At 37.4% G+C, this 13,941-nt stretch overlaps 3 protein-coding genes across 4 annotated transcripts; 1 reads left to right on the top strand and 2 right to left on the bottom strand.

The window, feature by feature from the left end:
* The first annotated feature begins 4,815 nt into the window (after window positions 1–4,815).
* Window positions 4,816–9,406, top strand: LOC122062437 (2-hydroxy-palmitic acid dioxygenase mpo1-like). Its single transcript, XM_042626080.1, has 4 exons — window positions 4,816–5,333; window positions 8,762–8,824; window positions 8,912–8,983; window positions 9,067–9,406. Exons 1-4 carry the CDS (start codon window positions 4,977–4,979, stop codon window positions 9,181–9,183), a joined length of 609 nt encoding a protein of 202 aa, XP_042482014.1. The 5' UTR covers window positions 4,816–4,976; the 3' UTR covers window positions 9,184–9,406.
* Window positions 9,407–9,803: 397 nt separating this feature from the next.
* On the bottom strand, window positions 9,804–11,839 carry LOC122062441 (pentatricopeptide repeat-containing protein At2g36730-like). Of its 2 annotated transcripts, XM_042626086.1 has the most exons (2): window positions 11,009–11,839; window positions 9,804–10,915 (listed from the first exon to the last, which is right to left on the bottom strand). In XM_042626086.1, exons 1-2 carry the CDS (start codon window positions 11,547–11,549, stop codon window positions 9,942–9,944), a joined length of 1,515 nt encoding a protein of 504 aa, XP_042482020.1. In that variant the 5' UTR covers window positions 11,550–11,839; the 3' UTR covers window positions 9,804–9,941. The 2 variants fall into 2 exon arrangements, with proteins under 2 accessions (XP_042482020.1, XP_042482019.1); XM_042626085.1 differs by having other exon boundaries at window positions 9,804–11,839.
* Window positions 11,840–11,978: 139 nt separating this feature from the next.
* LOC122062440 (pentatricopeptide repeat-containing protein At5g15300-like) lies at window positions 11,979–13,832 on the bottom strand. The gene has a single exon (XM_042626083.1). The coding sequence runs from the start codon at window positions 13,741–13,743 to the stop codon at window positions 12,109–12,111; it is 1,635 nt and encodes a 544-aa protein (XP_042482017.1). The 5' UTR covers window positions 13,744–13,832; the 3' UTR covers window positions 11,979–12,108.
* Window positions 13,833–13,941: the final 109 nt, after the last annotated feature.

The following is a 13,941-nucleotide window of genomic DNA, read 5'->3' as shown; positions in this document are numbered from 1 at the left end:
CCAAATGATTTTGGGTGTAAATGATGGGAAAGTGATGTTAAGAGACCAAAAAGTTGACCAAGATTTTGTGCGGGACAAAATTACAAAGCTTATTGTGAGACATGAGTTACCTTTAGTTTTTGTTGAGTATGAGGAGTTCAGAGAGTTAATTACATACATTTTTTCGGGCTATACCCATATTGCTCGAAACACACAAATGTCAGATATTTTAAGGTTATACAATTTAGAGTCCATTAGAATCAGGAATTTACTTAATTCATTTCCTGGGAGGATTTCTTTGACAAGTGATTTATGGACATCTATCACTAATGATGGATACATTGTTTTGACTGCCCATTACATTGATAAGGATTGGGTGTTGCATAAGAAGTTGTTGAAGTTTTGCATCATGCCACCTCCACACACTGGCATCCATATTTGTGAAATGGTTTCAAAAATCTTGTCTGACTAGGGTATTGATCGGAAATTGTTTTCAATTACTTTAGATAATGCCACAGCTAATTTCTGTTTTGTTGATTTGCTGAAGAAAATTTTGAATTTGAAGAATGCACTTTTATGTAGAGGATTACACTTTCATAATAGGTGTTGTGCACATATTTTCAATCTTATTGTACAAGATGGACTGAAACACATAGATGGCTCTGTGGTGTTAGTGCGATCTAGTATAGCCTATGTGAAAGGATCACATGCAAGAAAAGTAAAATTCTTGGAAATTTGTAAGCAATTGGGATTACAAAGTAGTAAGGGCTTACGTGCTAATGTCTCCACAAGGTGGAACTCAACCTATCTCATGCTTGATTCTGCATTATTTTATTGTAAAGAATTTGAGAACCTTGGACTAGTGGATGACAACTTTAAAACTTGTCCTAGTTCTGAACAATGGTTGAAGATTGAGAGATTAACGAGTTTTTTGTATCCCTTCTATGCAATTACTGTTTTGCTTTCTGGTTCCAAGTATCCCATAACAAATTTATATTTTGAAAATGTTTGGGAGATTCACAAAAGTTTATTAGAAGAGGTATCACGTGGGCTCAACTTTATGAAGCCAATGGCAGTGGAAATGAAGAAAAAATTTGACAAACATTTGAGTGAACATAGTCCAATTTTGGCCATTGCTTTGGTGTTTGATCCTCGATATAAACTTAGTTTTGTGACTTGGGCATTTTCTAAGCTTTGCAACCTGGACTTAAATGCATCTACAATGTGCAACAATGTGAGGAACTCTTTATATCAATTGTTTGATGAGTACAAGAGTATGCAACCAAGTGATTATGATGTTCGTACACTTACCCACCGTCCTGGGAGATCTAGAACAAGATTTGTAAGTAAATTTACATTTTGATTGTAATTTTGATTTATTTTTTAATACAAGTTTTTAACATTCATTGCTAATCTTATTAATGATTCATATTTCGGCTATTTCTCCATTTTCATAGGAATTTATGGTATCTGAGCTTGCTGAGATGGATAATGGAAATAAATCTCAATTTGATATATATCTAGATGAACCCAAGGTCCCATTCAATGATAATGAATATGATGAGTATGATGTGTTGGCATTCTGGAAAGCAAATGGGTCAAGGTATCCAGATGTGGCTCGAATGGCTCGTGATGTCTTGGCTATACCAGTTTCCACAGTTGCTTCAGAGTCGGCTTTTAGCGCAGGGGGCCGTGTTATTGATAAATATCGGAGCAAACTCCTACCTACCAATGCTGAAGCATTAATATGCATTCGGGATTGGATGTTTGATATAGACTTCAGAGGTAATTTTTCATTCAGTATATTTTTCATTTTTAATTGTCTTAATTAGTTAATTAGTGTCTTATTTTACTGTGTATGTAGCTGAGCCTTTTGATGATCCCACTGATGTGGATAATGCACTTGGAAATATACTGGAACTATTGCACATTGAAAAGGAGAGAGGTGCAGTAGCTAGTTCTTTAGCTGGTCCTACTCCTAGAGAAGGATAAGCTCAATGTGCCTGCAACAAGAGAAAGACCTTCCTAGGTACCTACAAATTCTAACATCTCTGATTTGTTTGCTGGTTGTTATTGCTTTTTGCATGCTGTGGTAGTTGCACAACCACATGGGTTATCCAAATTTATATCTTCAAGGGGTTAATTCTGTTACATATATTCATTAGTTGAACATTGGTTAGTGCTTTAGGCATTATAATGCCTCTATTGCTTGTTATTTTCTGTATGGTCTAACTGTAGATGATTTGATAAGGTTTATCTTTGGATATACCTGTGGATAAATGATAACAGTGTTGTGGGAGCCATTGGAAAGATATTTATTGCAGGTTTGTCTTTGGAACTATAGCCTTATTGCTTTACAGTCTAAGGGATCTCATGGTGATCAACCTGGACTTTTTTCTTAATATTTCTACATAATATCTTCACTTGTTGATGTGCAATTATTTGTTCATTTTTTTCCCAATCGTATCTTTTACTGTAGCACTTGGTTTCATTTTTTGTGGAAAGAAGTGAGTCTTCTCAATTTTAAAACATTTGCAATTGATCTAGATTTCTGTTAACATAGTTGTCAAAGTGTGCCTTGGCGGCTTGTTGGTGTCATTTTTGTTTTTCACCTCTCCACCGCCTTGGGTCATCTAGCCACCTTGACAACTATGCTTTTCATGTGTGTGCTTTGTTTAGTTTAAAAGCTTTTGGATCTACTGGAATTATTGTCATATCTTTTGTTCTACTTGTAGATTATTTTTCATCTTTTAGGCCTTATAATATTTTCAATGACAAATAATTTGTATATATTGTAAGAAAGATAAATCGGTAGTTGCTGCTGTTCTTGTTGGGAAAACTTTTCCCTGAGTTAGTGTTTTACTGTATGCTTGAATTTTATTTTTCACTCGTGGGGTTTGAAATATAGTTTTCATTTATCTTGCTAATGAGAAAACACTAATTCTTTCTGCTTTCAGGTGTTGAGAAAGCTTGTGGATGATGCATCAAAGTTTTTGAATGACAAAATCACCAAAGTTGTGGTAACAGTGCCATCATACTTCAATGATTCCCAAAGCTGTGGTAAAAACACTTGTCAATGTATTATCATCTCTAGCAGAGGTATGGAAGCCATCAAACCCAGACTCAGAGGACATCTATGGCATCCAGATGCAGTATCAAGGCACTAGCATCAATGCTAAGAGAAGAAGAATGGGGCACGATTTCATTAGTTTCAAAATTCCAAGTTTCTTTAGAAATTCTAGTCTTAGTGAGAATTCTATTCCTAGTATAGTGTGGAATTCTATTTGAGTTTTGCTTTCAGTTTCTTTCCACTTCAAACTATTTTTACCTGACTTCGTCCAAGGCTCCAAGTTGTATAAGGTCTCTATAGATACAATCTTGTTTTGAATTGGTTTTCTTTATCTCATCAAGTCCTAGTTAATTAACAATCTCCAAACATAATAATATAATGGGGAATTTTTAACTAGTTTTAAGTTAAATAGTTAACTAGTTTTAAGTTAAATATATTGGTTGTTTTTCATTTTTCAAATATTAATTGAATTGTCAAATATTGGTTTTCAACAGGTCAGCAGCTTCTTGTTTCCTAATGGCTCCATACCGGGTCTCCATACCGGTTTAAAAAACCGATCCAAACCGAAATGAACTTGATAAATCTAAACCGGTATCAACCCAAACCCAAACCACACCGAAACCGACAACGGACCAAAACCGATAAATCCTTAATGGGTCGGTTTCGGTCAGTTCTAAAGTCACACCGAAACCGGTGGAACCGGACCGAAACCGCACCAAACCGAACCGTTGACACCCCTATTTGAATGGCTCAGATTATCCGTACAATATTGTGCAATACCTTCTTTTAGATGGTGATAAAGTGGTTTGAACGACTCAGATTAATCTTACATTGATCCAACTTCAACTCACTGGTTTGGAGTTGGATTAATGTATGATTAATCTGAACCATTCAAACCATTTTGTCCACGTGTCACCCTCTCAAGGGGTATTGCACAGAATTGTATAAGATTAGAACTGCAGACGATTTTTATCCGATATGTGGTGGTGTTTTGAAAAGAGGAAGAAGAGGAAGAAGAAGAAGAAGAATTGTAAGGTACGATCAAAAGGGGGAAGAGGGAATATACGGAGAAAAATATAACATGTGCTATATATTGTGTATTTAAGTAAATACCATGTATTTTGGATATATTACATATATTACCATTTTTAATCCAATGATATTACATCTTCATCATCTAAGGGCTAGTAAGTTGTTAGCATGCCTTATTCCTAGGTAACGTGCTAACATGTCCAGCTTTTTCCCATTTTTATTTATCAACAATATAACAAATTCGTTTGTGGACTTAAATTTATTTTCCCAAAGTAGTCCTTCTTTTCCTTTTTCTTTTTCCTTTTTCAGGAAAGGAAGATTGGATCAACTCTGCAACCTAAACAATTGACAGATCAAATGGTTCATCAATAACTTCAACTGCAAATCCGCAAATGACCCTAACCACCCCAAAACCATAAAACTCACGGTATTGGGACTGACATCGATTGCCATTGACACCGATGCTAATATCGATTCAGATCGGATGTATCGGGTTAGATTAAACGATTTTAACCCCCAAAGATTTCGATACGATTTTTTTAACTATTTTGTCATCCCTGGTTTTTGTACAACTGCCCCATATCGGGCAGATACAACCGATACTGATATGGATTGGCCGATACCTTTTCTTTGATGCTCATTTCATGTTCCAAGGGAAAGAAGTGCAGCGTACGCTAACAACTTGACGCATAGGGGCGTATTTTTGAAGCAAACTGGTGCCATGGGCTATGCCGCGCCACTGGTTTTCCAATTTCCACGGTCCCGTGTTCTTTTTCTGTTTCCCTTCCTGGAGTCATTTTCTCATCTGAAGTCCTCTTTATAAACCGAGCAAGTTTCTAGAGATTTCTGTCTGGTTTTGAAGGTTTTATTTCTTGAAGCTTCCTGAGTTATTTCAATGGGGAGGGTTGGATTATTCGATCTTGAGAAGCATTTTGCCTTCTATGGTGCTTATCATAGCAACCCCATGAATGTATTTTTACATATGATATTTGTTTGGCCTATCGTGTTTTCAACTCTTGTTTTTCTGTACTTCACACCTCCCCTCTTCAATCTCCCTAAGCTAGGAATCTCTCCATTTGGGTACAACGTTGACTTGGTTCTTAATATTGGTTTCTTTCTGGGTTTGGTCTCTGCTTTTTTCTATATCGCTTTCGATAAGAAAGCTGGTTCTTTGGCTGCCCTTCTCTGCTTCTTTTGTTGGGTCTCTAGCAGTTATGTTGCAGCTCGGCTTGGCTTTTCTCTGGCGTGGAAGGTACCCACCACAACCCTTGTTTCATCTCTAATCCCTCATTCTGTTCACAAATTTTATTTGGGTTTATTTTTATTTGGTGGAACTGGGTATTGAGGCCTTGCGTTCCTAGAATAATAGCTGTTGATTTGCTTTGTTGTTTTGTTGTGTAATCTGTGAACTGGGTAGTTCTTCTTATCTGTATTTTTTTTTTTCTGGGCAAGCTGTTTCTCTGTTATTAGGACATGTAGTTTATCGATTTTGATGTTTCTGAGATTGCTAAAATTCAATTCATTGACAATCTAGTTGGGATTGTTAGGTACTGACGTTTAGCTATTAATGGCTGATGATCCAGCGTTTGGTAGCTTTGATAGATACTTCTGCTGGAAACAAATTTGATCATCTTTGTCCTCTGAATTGGAAGAATTGTGTTTCCTCTTGTTCATTAATTTGAAGGGTGTGTTGACCCTTGACCATATTCTGAAACTTGGTTGCATATTTTTGTGTTTTGGCTGTGTATCCTATTAATTTTTGTTTTCCAAGATCTACTCTAGTTATTGATGCAGAATTGTAGATCGCTATGCAATAGTATCCAAAGGCATGTATATTTATCTCTGGAGCTGAAAGCAAAGCGTCTTTTTTTCACCATCTTCTTTCCATTAATCATTGATCTCCCTTTCTGATTTCTAGGTTTCTTCTTAGTATGTTGTATTCTATATTCTTGTTATGGGTTCTTGGATCAAGGAAAAAAAGAACTTAAAAAAAAAAGGTTCTTTACTTGTATTCTGTTTCAGAGTTAGGCAACTTTGTCTTCTTTGTCTCTGTAACTTAATTGTGTAACATTTTTTTGTTCCCTTGTGCATTTTTCTTCTTCTTTCTTGCATTACTGTATATTTGTTTGTTTTGATGGAAGGATTTTTTGACATAGAATTGACCTTTTTTGGGCTGAACTAATATATTCTTCTAATGCTTCAGTATTGGGTTTGTATGTTTTAATGAACTCTTGACTGCTAATATTGAAGCTGGTGTTGTAAATACTTTGGACTCTGTTTATGACTTGGTTCTGATTTCTGCATTTTTAGATAAATGAACAGCTGGAAACTTCTGTAACCAAGTCATATCATCCAAATCTCAGTTTTTCTAGCTGTGTTATATATTCTAATTCTTCCAGTTGGATGTGTGGAAACCACATAAAAAATTTTATCCTCCAAATATGAGATGGAACAGCAAAGGACCAAGTCAAGTTGATTGGTTACTGTACTTATATAGGGATTTTTTTTTTTTTTTGGGGGGGGGGTGTGGGGGTGGTTCTGGAGCTAGATGAAACTCAGGGTTCATACCTAATCTTGCTTGATCTCCATCTTGGAAGTGTATTCATGTTTAGGAATCCGTTTATGATGTTACCTGAATATGGATTTCTATCTAATTCCCTTCAAAAGTAGCAGGATTTAAGTGAACCAAAAGAAAAAAGTAGGAAGCTGAGAGAGTCCGATGATGGATATTCATGGAAGGTTTGAGCTTGAGGGAAGATGGTATAGAGAGCAAAGGGGAATCCTAGTCATGAGAAGGAACATCAATAGATAAACATTTGGGAGAAACTAAGGGATGATATTGTTGCTGATTCATATCAATGATGGCCATAAATAGTAAAATGTGGAAAGGAAACCTACTTTGGTGGATGAGGTCTTATTACACCTCAAAATAGCCAAGATTCGAAAATGTTGTAGATTTTTGAGTTATCTATTGGCTTAGTCTGTAAAATACAACCTATAAAAATTTCATATTGCAAATTTTGACAGGCTGCAGTTTGCAGGTTTTGTTATAATTTAACCCAAATTGTACGGATTAAGTGTGTGGAGTAGGAAGTAACAATTCTCAGTTCATGACTAGTTGAACTAGGATGTTCATTTATAAAATGTCAAGGTTCTCGAGCGTGTGTTCGACGAAATGTAGAAAAGCAACAGGGGGAAAAAAAAGATGTGGAAAAGAAAGAGGAAACGGAAAGGTTACATTGCAAAAATTTTGCAATTAAAAAACAGTAAGAAAAAAGGCCAAGTGAGCACACACAGGTCAGGAGGGATCCAGTGATACATGTTGACTTATGGTGCTTTTAGACACCAAGAGAAATCAGTTCCTTTCTTCCAAAAGAAAGAGGAAGTGAGAAGAAGCATAAAGTCTGGTTGTTTGTTCATAATGTAAACGAGTGAATTCGAAATGGATGGACCAGCATCTGAATTCAAATTCTATTATATCTAATTAATGTTTACTCTATATAAATAATAATGAAAATCATATAGAATAATACATAATTGTCTGTATGACAAAAAAAATATATAATATAGTTAATTATATTATAAAATTTTAAATAATTGTCTAATATTAAATTAGAGTCAGAGTAGATGTATCAATATCTGAATCTCTATCTGGGTATCATCTGGTTACCAATATGTATCCAAATTCATATTTATGTATCCCATTATGTGGATAAATCTCTAAAAATAAATGGACAACTACTGAGATCAAATTCCCATTTCAAGTATCCATTTCTATCCCTAAGATGAATTTAGAGCATGAGTTTCCCAAAAGAAAACTTGATCTGAAACTTCAATTCCATGTAAGGTAAAAACTTAATCTGGGAATATTGTTGGAATATACAGTCCATGCTCCTCAATACCTGAAGCAAATAGGCATGGGACGGAAGCACATTAAATCAGAAAATATTACTGACTGCATGAAACATCATTGAATTCATCTTTAACATGAAACTTCAAAATTTTTTCCCACCATGTGACTACCATCTTGATGCAATGGTAGGTGTGGGTATGATTGATGTTAAAATCGACTAAAAAATTATGGCCATTTGTGATTTGTCTGGACTATCTCATACCTTGCCCATATGAGTGTAGTTGTTCTCTCTGGACTATGATCTCTCCTTTTAGAGTCTTTGGTAATGTTATCATGAGAGCTGTGGATTTTGTTTCCTGATATTATAAAGGAACATGGGATTTTTTTTTTTTCTCTTTTCTTTTCCTTCTTAATATTTGTATGATTTACCCAATGACAAATTTCAGAGTTGTTTATGAATTGATGTAAATTCAAAACAATGAAAATATCCTTCTGTTTATATTAAGATTATATGGGTTTTCTTCAAAAACAAATTGTACTATAATGTATTGGTTTTATTCAAAGCAAAACGTACTTCTCTCTTGATGACTTAAAAAAAAAATGAAATTACTGGAAAAGGAGACATGACATGGGCTTCTGTGTTTTTACTCCTGGGTTTACCACAAGCTTGACCTCCTCACAAAGACCTGGGATTCTGTTTTTAATAACCCCTACCTGCACTTGTTATGTTTCTTGATCTAAACAAAATATAGTCTGCACCATCTAGTTTTTCTTTTATTTTAGACCGGTAAGGTGACTGACTGCATTGGCTGTACATTATACTTCAGGTAGTTCTGGCATCTCAATTGATTTGTTGGACTGGACAGTTTATAGGCCATGGAGTCTTTGAGGTAACTACCAAGTATTAACTATTTGTCTTTGAGAGAAAGTTCGTCATTGTTCATCAGATCTATTCAATTAATTCAACTATTTTGCAGAAACGAGCACCAGCTCTTTTGGACAACCTGTTTCAAGCCTTTCTAATGGCCCCTTTTTTTGTTCTACTGGAGGTAATGTTGAGTCCTGAATTCTATAAGGTTGTTTCTTTGATTTTAAGGGTAAGCTAAGTATATCATCTTTTTGTTTGTTTCAGGCTCTTCAGATGTTCTGTGGTTATGAACCATATCCTGGTTTTCATGCAACAGTGCAAGCAAAGGTTGATTCTGAAATCAAAGAATGGAAAGCGAAGAATCAGAAGAAAAGCTCTTAGTTTGTGAATGGGATAATATGCAGTTAATGCAATTCGTAACAGTTGTTGAAGGAGCTTTCTGTATGTAAGAGATAACTTATGAAATCAATATACAAATGTAAAATTTGATAAAGAGTTAAAATGCTTGTAACTGCTTGGAGAACCGGTTTTCAACTTGGTCTGGATTTCTTATAATGGTTCATATACAATGGAATCCAAATTTTAATGGTTACTTTGGATAAAATAAACTTTTTCCGGAGAAGGGGGCGTGGTGCCAGGGGGGGGGGGCGGTTGTAGGAGCTGGAGGATGGTGAAAGAAACAGATATAACCATCCTATCAATTGCATGTTCTTGAATGAGCAGGAGTTTAGTCTAAAGATGCCGACAGAGAAAAGCCTGTAGGGTGATCTCATTGGCTTGATTTTAGTTACTAGTTTGTTTTTCCTTCTTTTAATTACTATGTTAGTTCCATTTGTGTATAGTCCACATGCATGATTATTTTGGTTGGCTACTGAATCCAGGGAGTTTAGAAACCTTGATTCGCAATATCAAGTCAATGATTTTCTGCGAATCAAATCAATTCTTAGCTTGTTAATTAGTTTGGAGAATGGCAACCAGGCCCAAGAGATCCTTTTGGATCATGAAAAAGGAACACCAACTGCTTCCTGCATTAACTAGAACTTTTTAGATCATACATTCTTGGAGTGCCTTCTAAGAGAGCATAAACATGGGTTTGGCTTGAAGAGCAAGAAACATGAGTACATAAATTACAAGAACATTTAATCAGTATAAGCAGGAAAAATTGTATCAACATCCATCTGAGTAGTACTAATTATGTTACATGGTTCAGTTGACCCTACGTCAATAGAACTGTTACCAGGCTTCGGTTTCTGAACTGCTCTATTTTTCATTGCTGTTCTGACCCTACAGACTTCATTCCACTGACCTGCACTGGCATACATATTTGCAAGAAGAACATAATCTCCACTGTGATCTGGCTCTAACTCCAGGAGATGCCTCCTCACCCTCTCCCCCAGTTGAACGTTCCCATGAACCCTACAAGCACCCAGCAATGTCCTCCATACAATAGCATTACACTCCATTGGCATGCTCCTTATTAATTGGTATGCTTCCATCACAAAACCTGCTCTCCCAAGAAGATCAACCATGCATCCATAGTGCTTTATTGTTGGTTGAAATTGGTATTCCCTCTTCATGACATCAAAATAATATTTCCCTTCATCTACCAGCCCTCTGTGACTGCAGGCACATAAGACTCCTAAGAAAGTAATGTCATTTGGTCCCGCAAGCTTCCCTTCCATCATTTTAGAAAACAGTTCCAATGCATCATCTGCATATCCATGCATTGCAAGTCCTAGTATCATTGAATTCCATGATACTATATTCCTGCTATTCATTTTATTGAACACTTGACGTGCATTGTCAATCACACCGCACTTTGCATACATGTCAATCAAAGAATTGGAGACCGAGATATTATCACTGAAACTTGTATAATCGATTTGAGAATGAATCCACCTTCCAAAATCTAACGCACCCAATTCAGCACAAGCAGAGAGGACAACAACCAATGTTGCGTCGTTGGGTTCAATGGAAATTTGTTGCATTCTTGAGAACAGCTCGAGAGCTTCTTTGTAATGGCCACAATGGACATAGCAATCAATGATAATGTTCCAGGCGACCAATTCTGTTGTGGGTATTTCTTCGAACAGCTGCCGTGCAGTTTCAATGTCTGTAAACATACCATACATGTGGATGAGAGTGTTCCTGACAAATACATGAAAGTTCAGGCCATGCTTCAGTGAAGCACAGTGGATTTGCTTACCCAGCTCAACTGATCTCAACTGTCCACATATTTTGAGTAGAAATGAGTAGGTGAAGTTGTCTGCTACCTCCCCCTTGTGTAGCATTCTCTTGTAGAATCCTAAAGCATTATCTGGCTTACTTGTCTTTCCGAATCCCCGAATCATGGTGTTCCAGAGAAACCCATCTGGGTTTCTGATTTGTTCAAAGACTGAGACTGCGTAATCCATTGGTCCATGTTCGGAATCTGCACAAAATGTTATGATCTTGGCGACCATAAACAGATTTTGTTCAAAGCCGGTTTGGATGATTTGGGCATGAATTTGATATACATTCTTCAAAGTAGAACATTTCTTAAACAGAGAGTGGAGATTATACTCTCTTGAGTTGCTGCTCTCAGGTGGGTCTGAAGCTATTGACGGTCGCTGTGTTAGGCTGGACGAGAAGCGAGATGGATGGAGCTTTGGGAGTGGCAACAGAACAGACAACTCTTCTCTTCTAAAAGTTGAACGAAGAGAACCTGGAAAATAGGATTTTAGCCTCTTGCAGTAGTTCTTTCTCATAAGACCGGCAACTAATTGTTGGCTTCTCGGTTCCCACTCCCAGCTTTAAACTGCCACAACAAAAATCTTATGGTGGTGTTGGTGGTGGGATTTCAGATGGAAAACAAATCAGTGGGATGCATCTTATTCTAATGGTGCGGACGACATTGAACAGAGGGAGTTTCAGATCACATTCACCGTGATCGACATATGGACTCCACTAAAGTCTCTTCAGCATGTCTTTCGACTGATTGGAATTCATGTATTGATCATAGGGCGAATGAGAATGATTCTCATACGTGAATGTGATTTGGGCTCGAACAGAAAAAAAGGATGACTAAGACGACTAAAATTGTTGCTCCTACTTGGACTTCTCCTTACCAAGTTTATTTTAACACTTAGAGAGCTAAGTTCAATTATCCATGGCATACAAGGCAATGGCTTATACAGTTGAGGCAAACTAGATATTTCATCAAAATGCAGCATTATTGGATCTTTAAAGGACTATATGCTGCTGTACAGTCTAAAATCAATTTAACATGGCAAGATCCCATTGTTCTCATCTAGTCGTCATGGAATCTCATATTACATTGTCTTTCAACTTCAAGTTGGGTTTGGATTCAAATAAGAAATTCATGAGGTCTTTGTTATCAGCCTCAATTAAGCTACAACCACGTTCTTTTTTCACTCCACTGTCATCCATCAATTTCCTCACCTTCTCCACGCCATCCCACTCGCCCATTGAGGCATATATGTTTGACAGCAACACATAGTCCCCACTCTGATCCCGTCTCATTGCAAGAAGTCGCTTATTCGCCTGCTTCCCCAATTCAACATTCCCATGGGTCCTACAGGCCCCAAGCAGAGTCCTCCAAACGATGGCATTGGGTTCAATCTCCATTGCCTCTACAAATCTGAAGGCTTCATTCAACAACCCAGCACGTCCTAGAAGGTCCACCATACACCCATAATGCTTAATGTTAGGCTCAATTCCATACTCATTTCTCATCAGATTGAAATATTGATGGCCCTCCTCAACCATCCCACCATGACTACAGGCAACAAACACAGCAACAAATGTAATTTCGTTTGGCTTGATTTTCTCTCTCCGCATTTCTGTGAATAGATTGATTGTTTCCTCAGCATGCCCATGAAAGGCTAAACCTCCAAGTATCGAATTCCATGAAGAGACATCCTTCTCTCTCATTCCTCTGAATACCTTCAGTGCCTTCTGAATGCTCCCACACTTGGCGTACATGTCTATAAGTGCATTCCCAAGAACTATGCTTGAAGATTCCAAATCCATCCCTGAAAGCGAGAAATGAACCTTCTGGCCAACATCCAGCGCCCCCGAGTCCGCACAGGCAGATAAGAGACTCAACATGGTCACTTCATCTGGCCGTTCTCCCGCACATCTCATCTCTTCAAACATTTCCAAGGCCTTGTCACAGGAACCACAAAGCACATAACCTGCTATCATCGCATTCCATGTCACCACATCTCTCTCTGGTACTTCGTCAAAAAGCTTCCTTGCGTTTCCCATGTCCCCACATTTTACATAGGCAGTGATCATTACATTCCAAGAGACCAAATCTTTAATTGGACTTTCATCGAACAGTTGGCGGGCCATTTCTAAGTCGCCTCGTCTAGCATAACCTGCTGTCAAAGCAGACCAAGCAACCACATCCCGTTCTTGGGATCCATCAAATAGAGCTCTAGCAACCGTTAAATCTCCACAGTTGGCGTGGAAGTTAATGAGAGTATTCCTAACAAAGCTATTCGATTCGAACCCAAATTTTACAATCTTTCCATGAACCTCATTTCCCATTTTAATCCAAGAAAGCTTAGTGCAGGCCTTCAGAAGAAACGGAAAGGTGAAATTATCCGGTCGTACATGCCTCTCTTCCATCTGGGTATAGAGGGAAATGGCATTTGAGGGATTCGAGCTTTGGGCTGAGCCCCTTAGCATCGTATTCCACATGAACTTATCCGGTTTTGTAATTTTTCTGAACAGCTGGTTTGCATAGTCCATGGCGCCTGATATACTGATCGCACAGGTGAAGATAAGCTCTCTTAGTGCAGAGGGGTTGGAATTGAAGCCGCTGACTACCATGAAACCATGGATTTGCTTCAGAGTTCGAATGTTGGAGCATCGCATCCATATGCTTAACCTTTGTGGATGGGTGGAGCACTTGTCTTTTTTCTTTCTGATCATTACAACTAAATTTTAAGAGTCCCATGATCATCCCTTTCTCTCCATGAAAACGGTAGAAAATATTTTACTCGAGAATCGGTGAAGTCTGAAATATTTTAAAACTTATAAAAAAAAAAAAAAAGTCTGAAATTTGAACATGCCCTTCCCCACATGTCTCAATCTATCTTGGATTGGGTTTGGGTTAAGGGAACCTAGGAT

The sequence above is a fragment of the Macadamia integrifolia genome, unplaced genomic scaffold (assembly GCF_013358625.1).
Source record: "Macadamia integrifolia cultivar HAES 741 unplaced genomic scaffold, SCU_Mint_v3 scaffold1036, whole genome shotgun sequence".
In the NCBI taxonomy this organism is placed as follows: domain Eukaryota; kingdom Viridiplantae; phylum Streptophyta; class Magnoliopsida; order Proteales; family Proteaceae; genus Macadamia; species Macadamia integrifolia.
This window is presented reverse-complemented; position numbering and strand designations above follow the sequence as displayed.

Bases quoted from the DNA above. Each gene is read 5' to 3' on its own strand.
- LOC122062437 (XM_042626080.1), top strand. From the start codon at position 4,977: ATGGGGAGGGTTGGATTATTCGATCTTGAGAAGCATTTTGCCTTCTAT. The intron at 8,825-8,911 runs GTAACTACCAAG...ACTATTTTGCAG, and splicing joins TAGGCCATGGAGTCTTTGAG to AAACGAGCACCAGCTCTTTT. The intron at 8,984-9,066 runs GTAATGTTGAGT...TGTTTGTTTCAG, and splicing joins CTTTTTTTGTTCTACTGGAG to GCTCTTCAGATGTTCTGTGG.
- LOC122062441 (XM_042626085.1), bottom strand. From the start codon at position 11,549: ATGAGAAAGAACTACTGCAAGAGGCTAAAATCCTATTTTCCAGGTTCT.
- LOC122062440 (XM_042626083.1), bottom strand. From the start codon at position 13,743: ATGATCAGAAAGAAAAAAGACAAGTGCTCCACCCATCCACAAAGGTTA.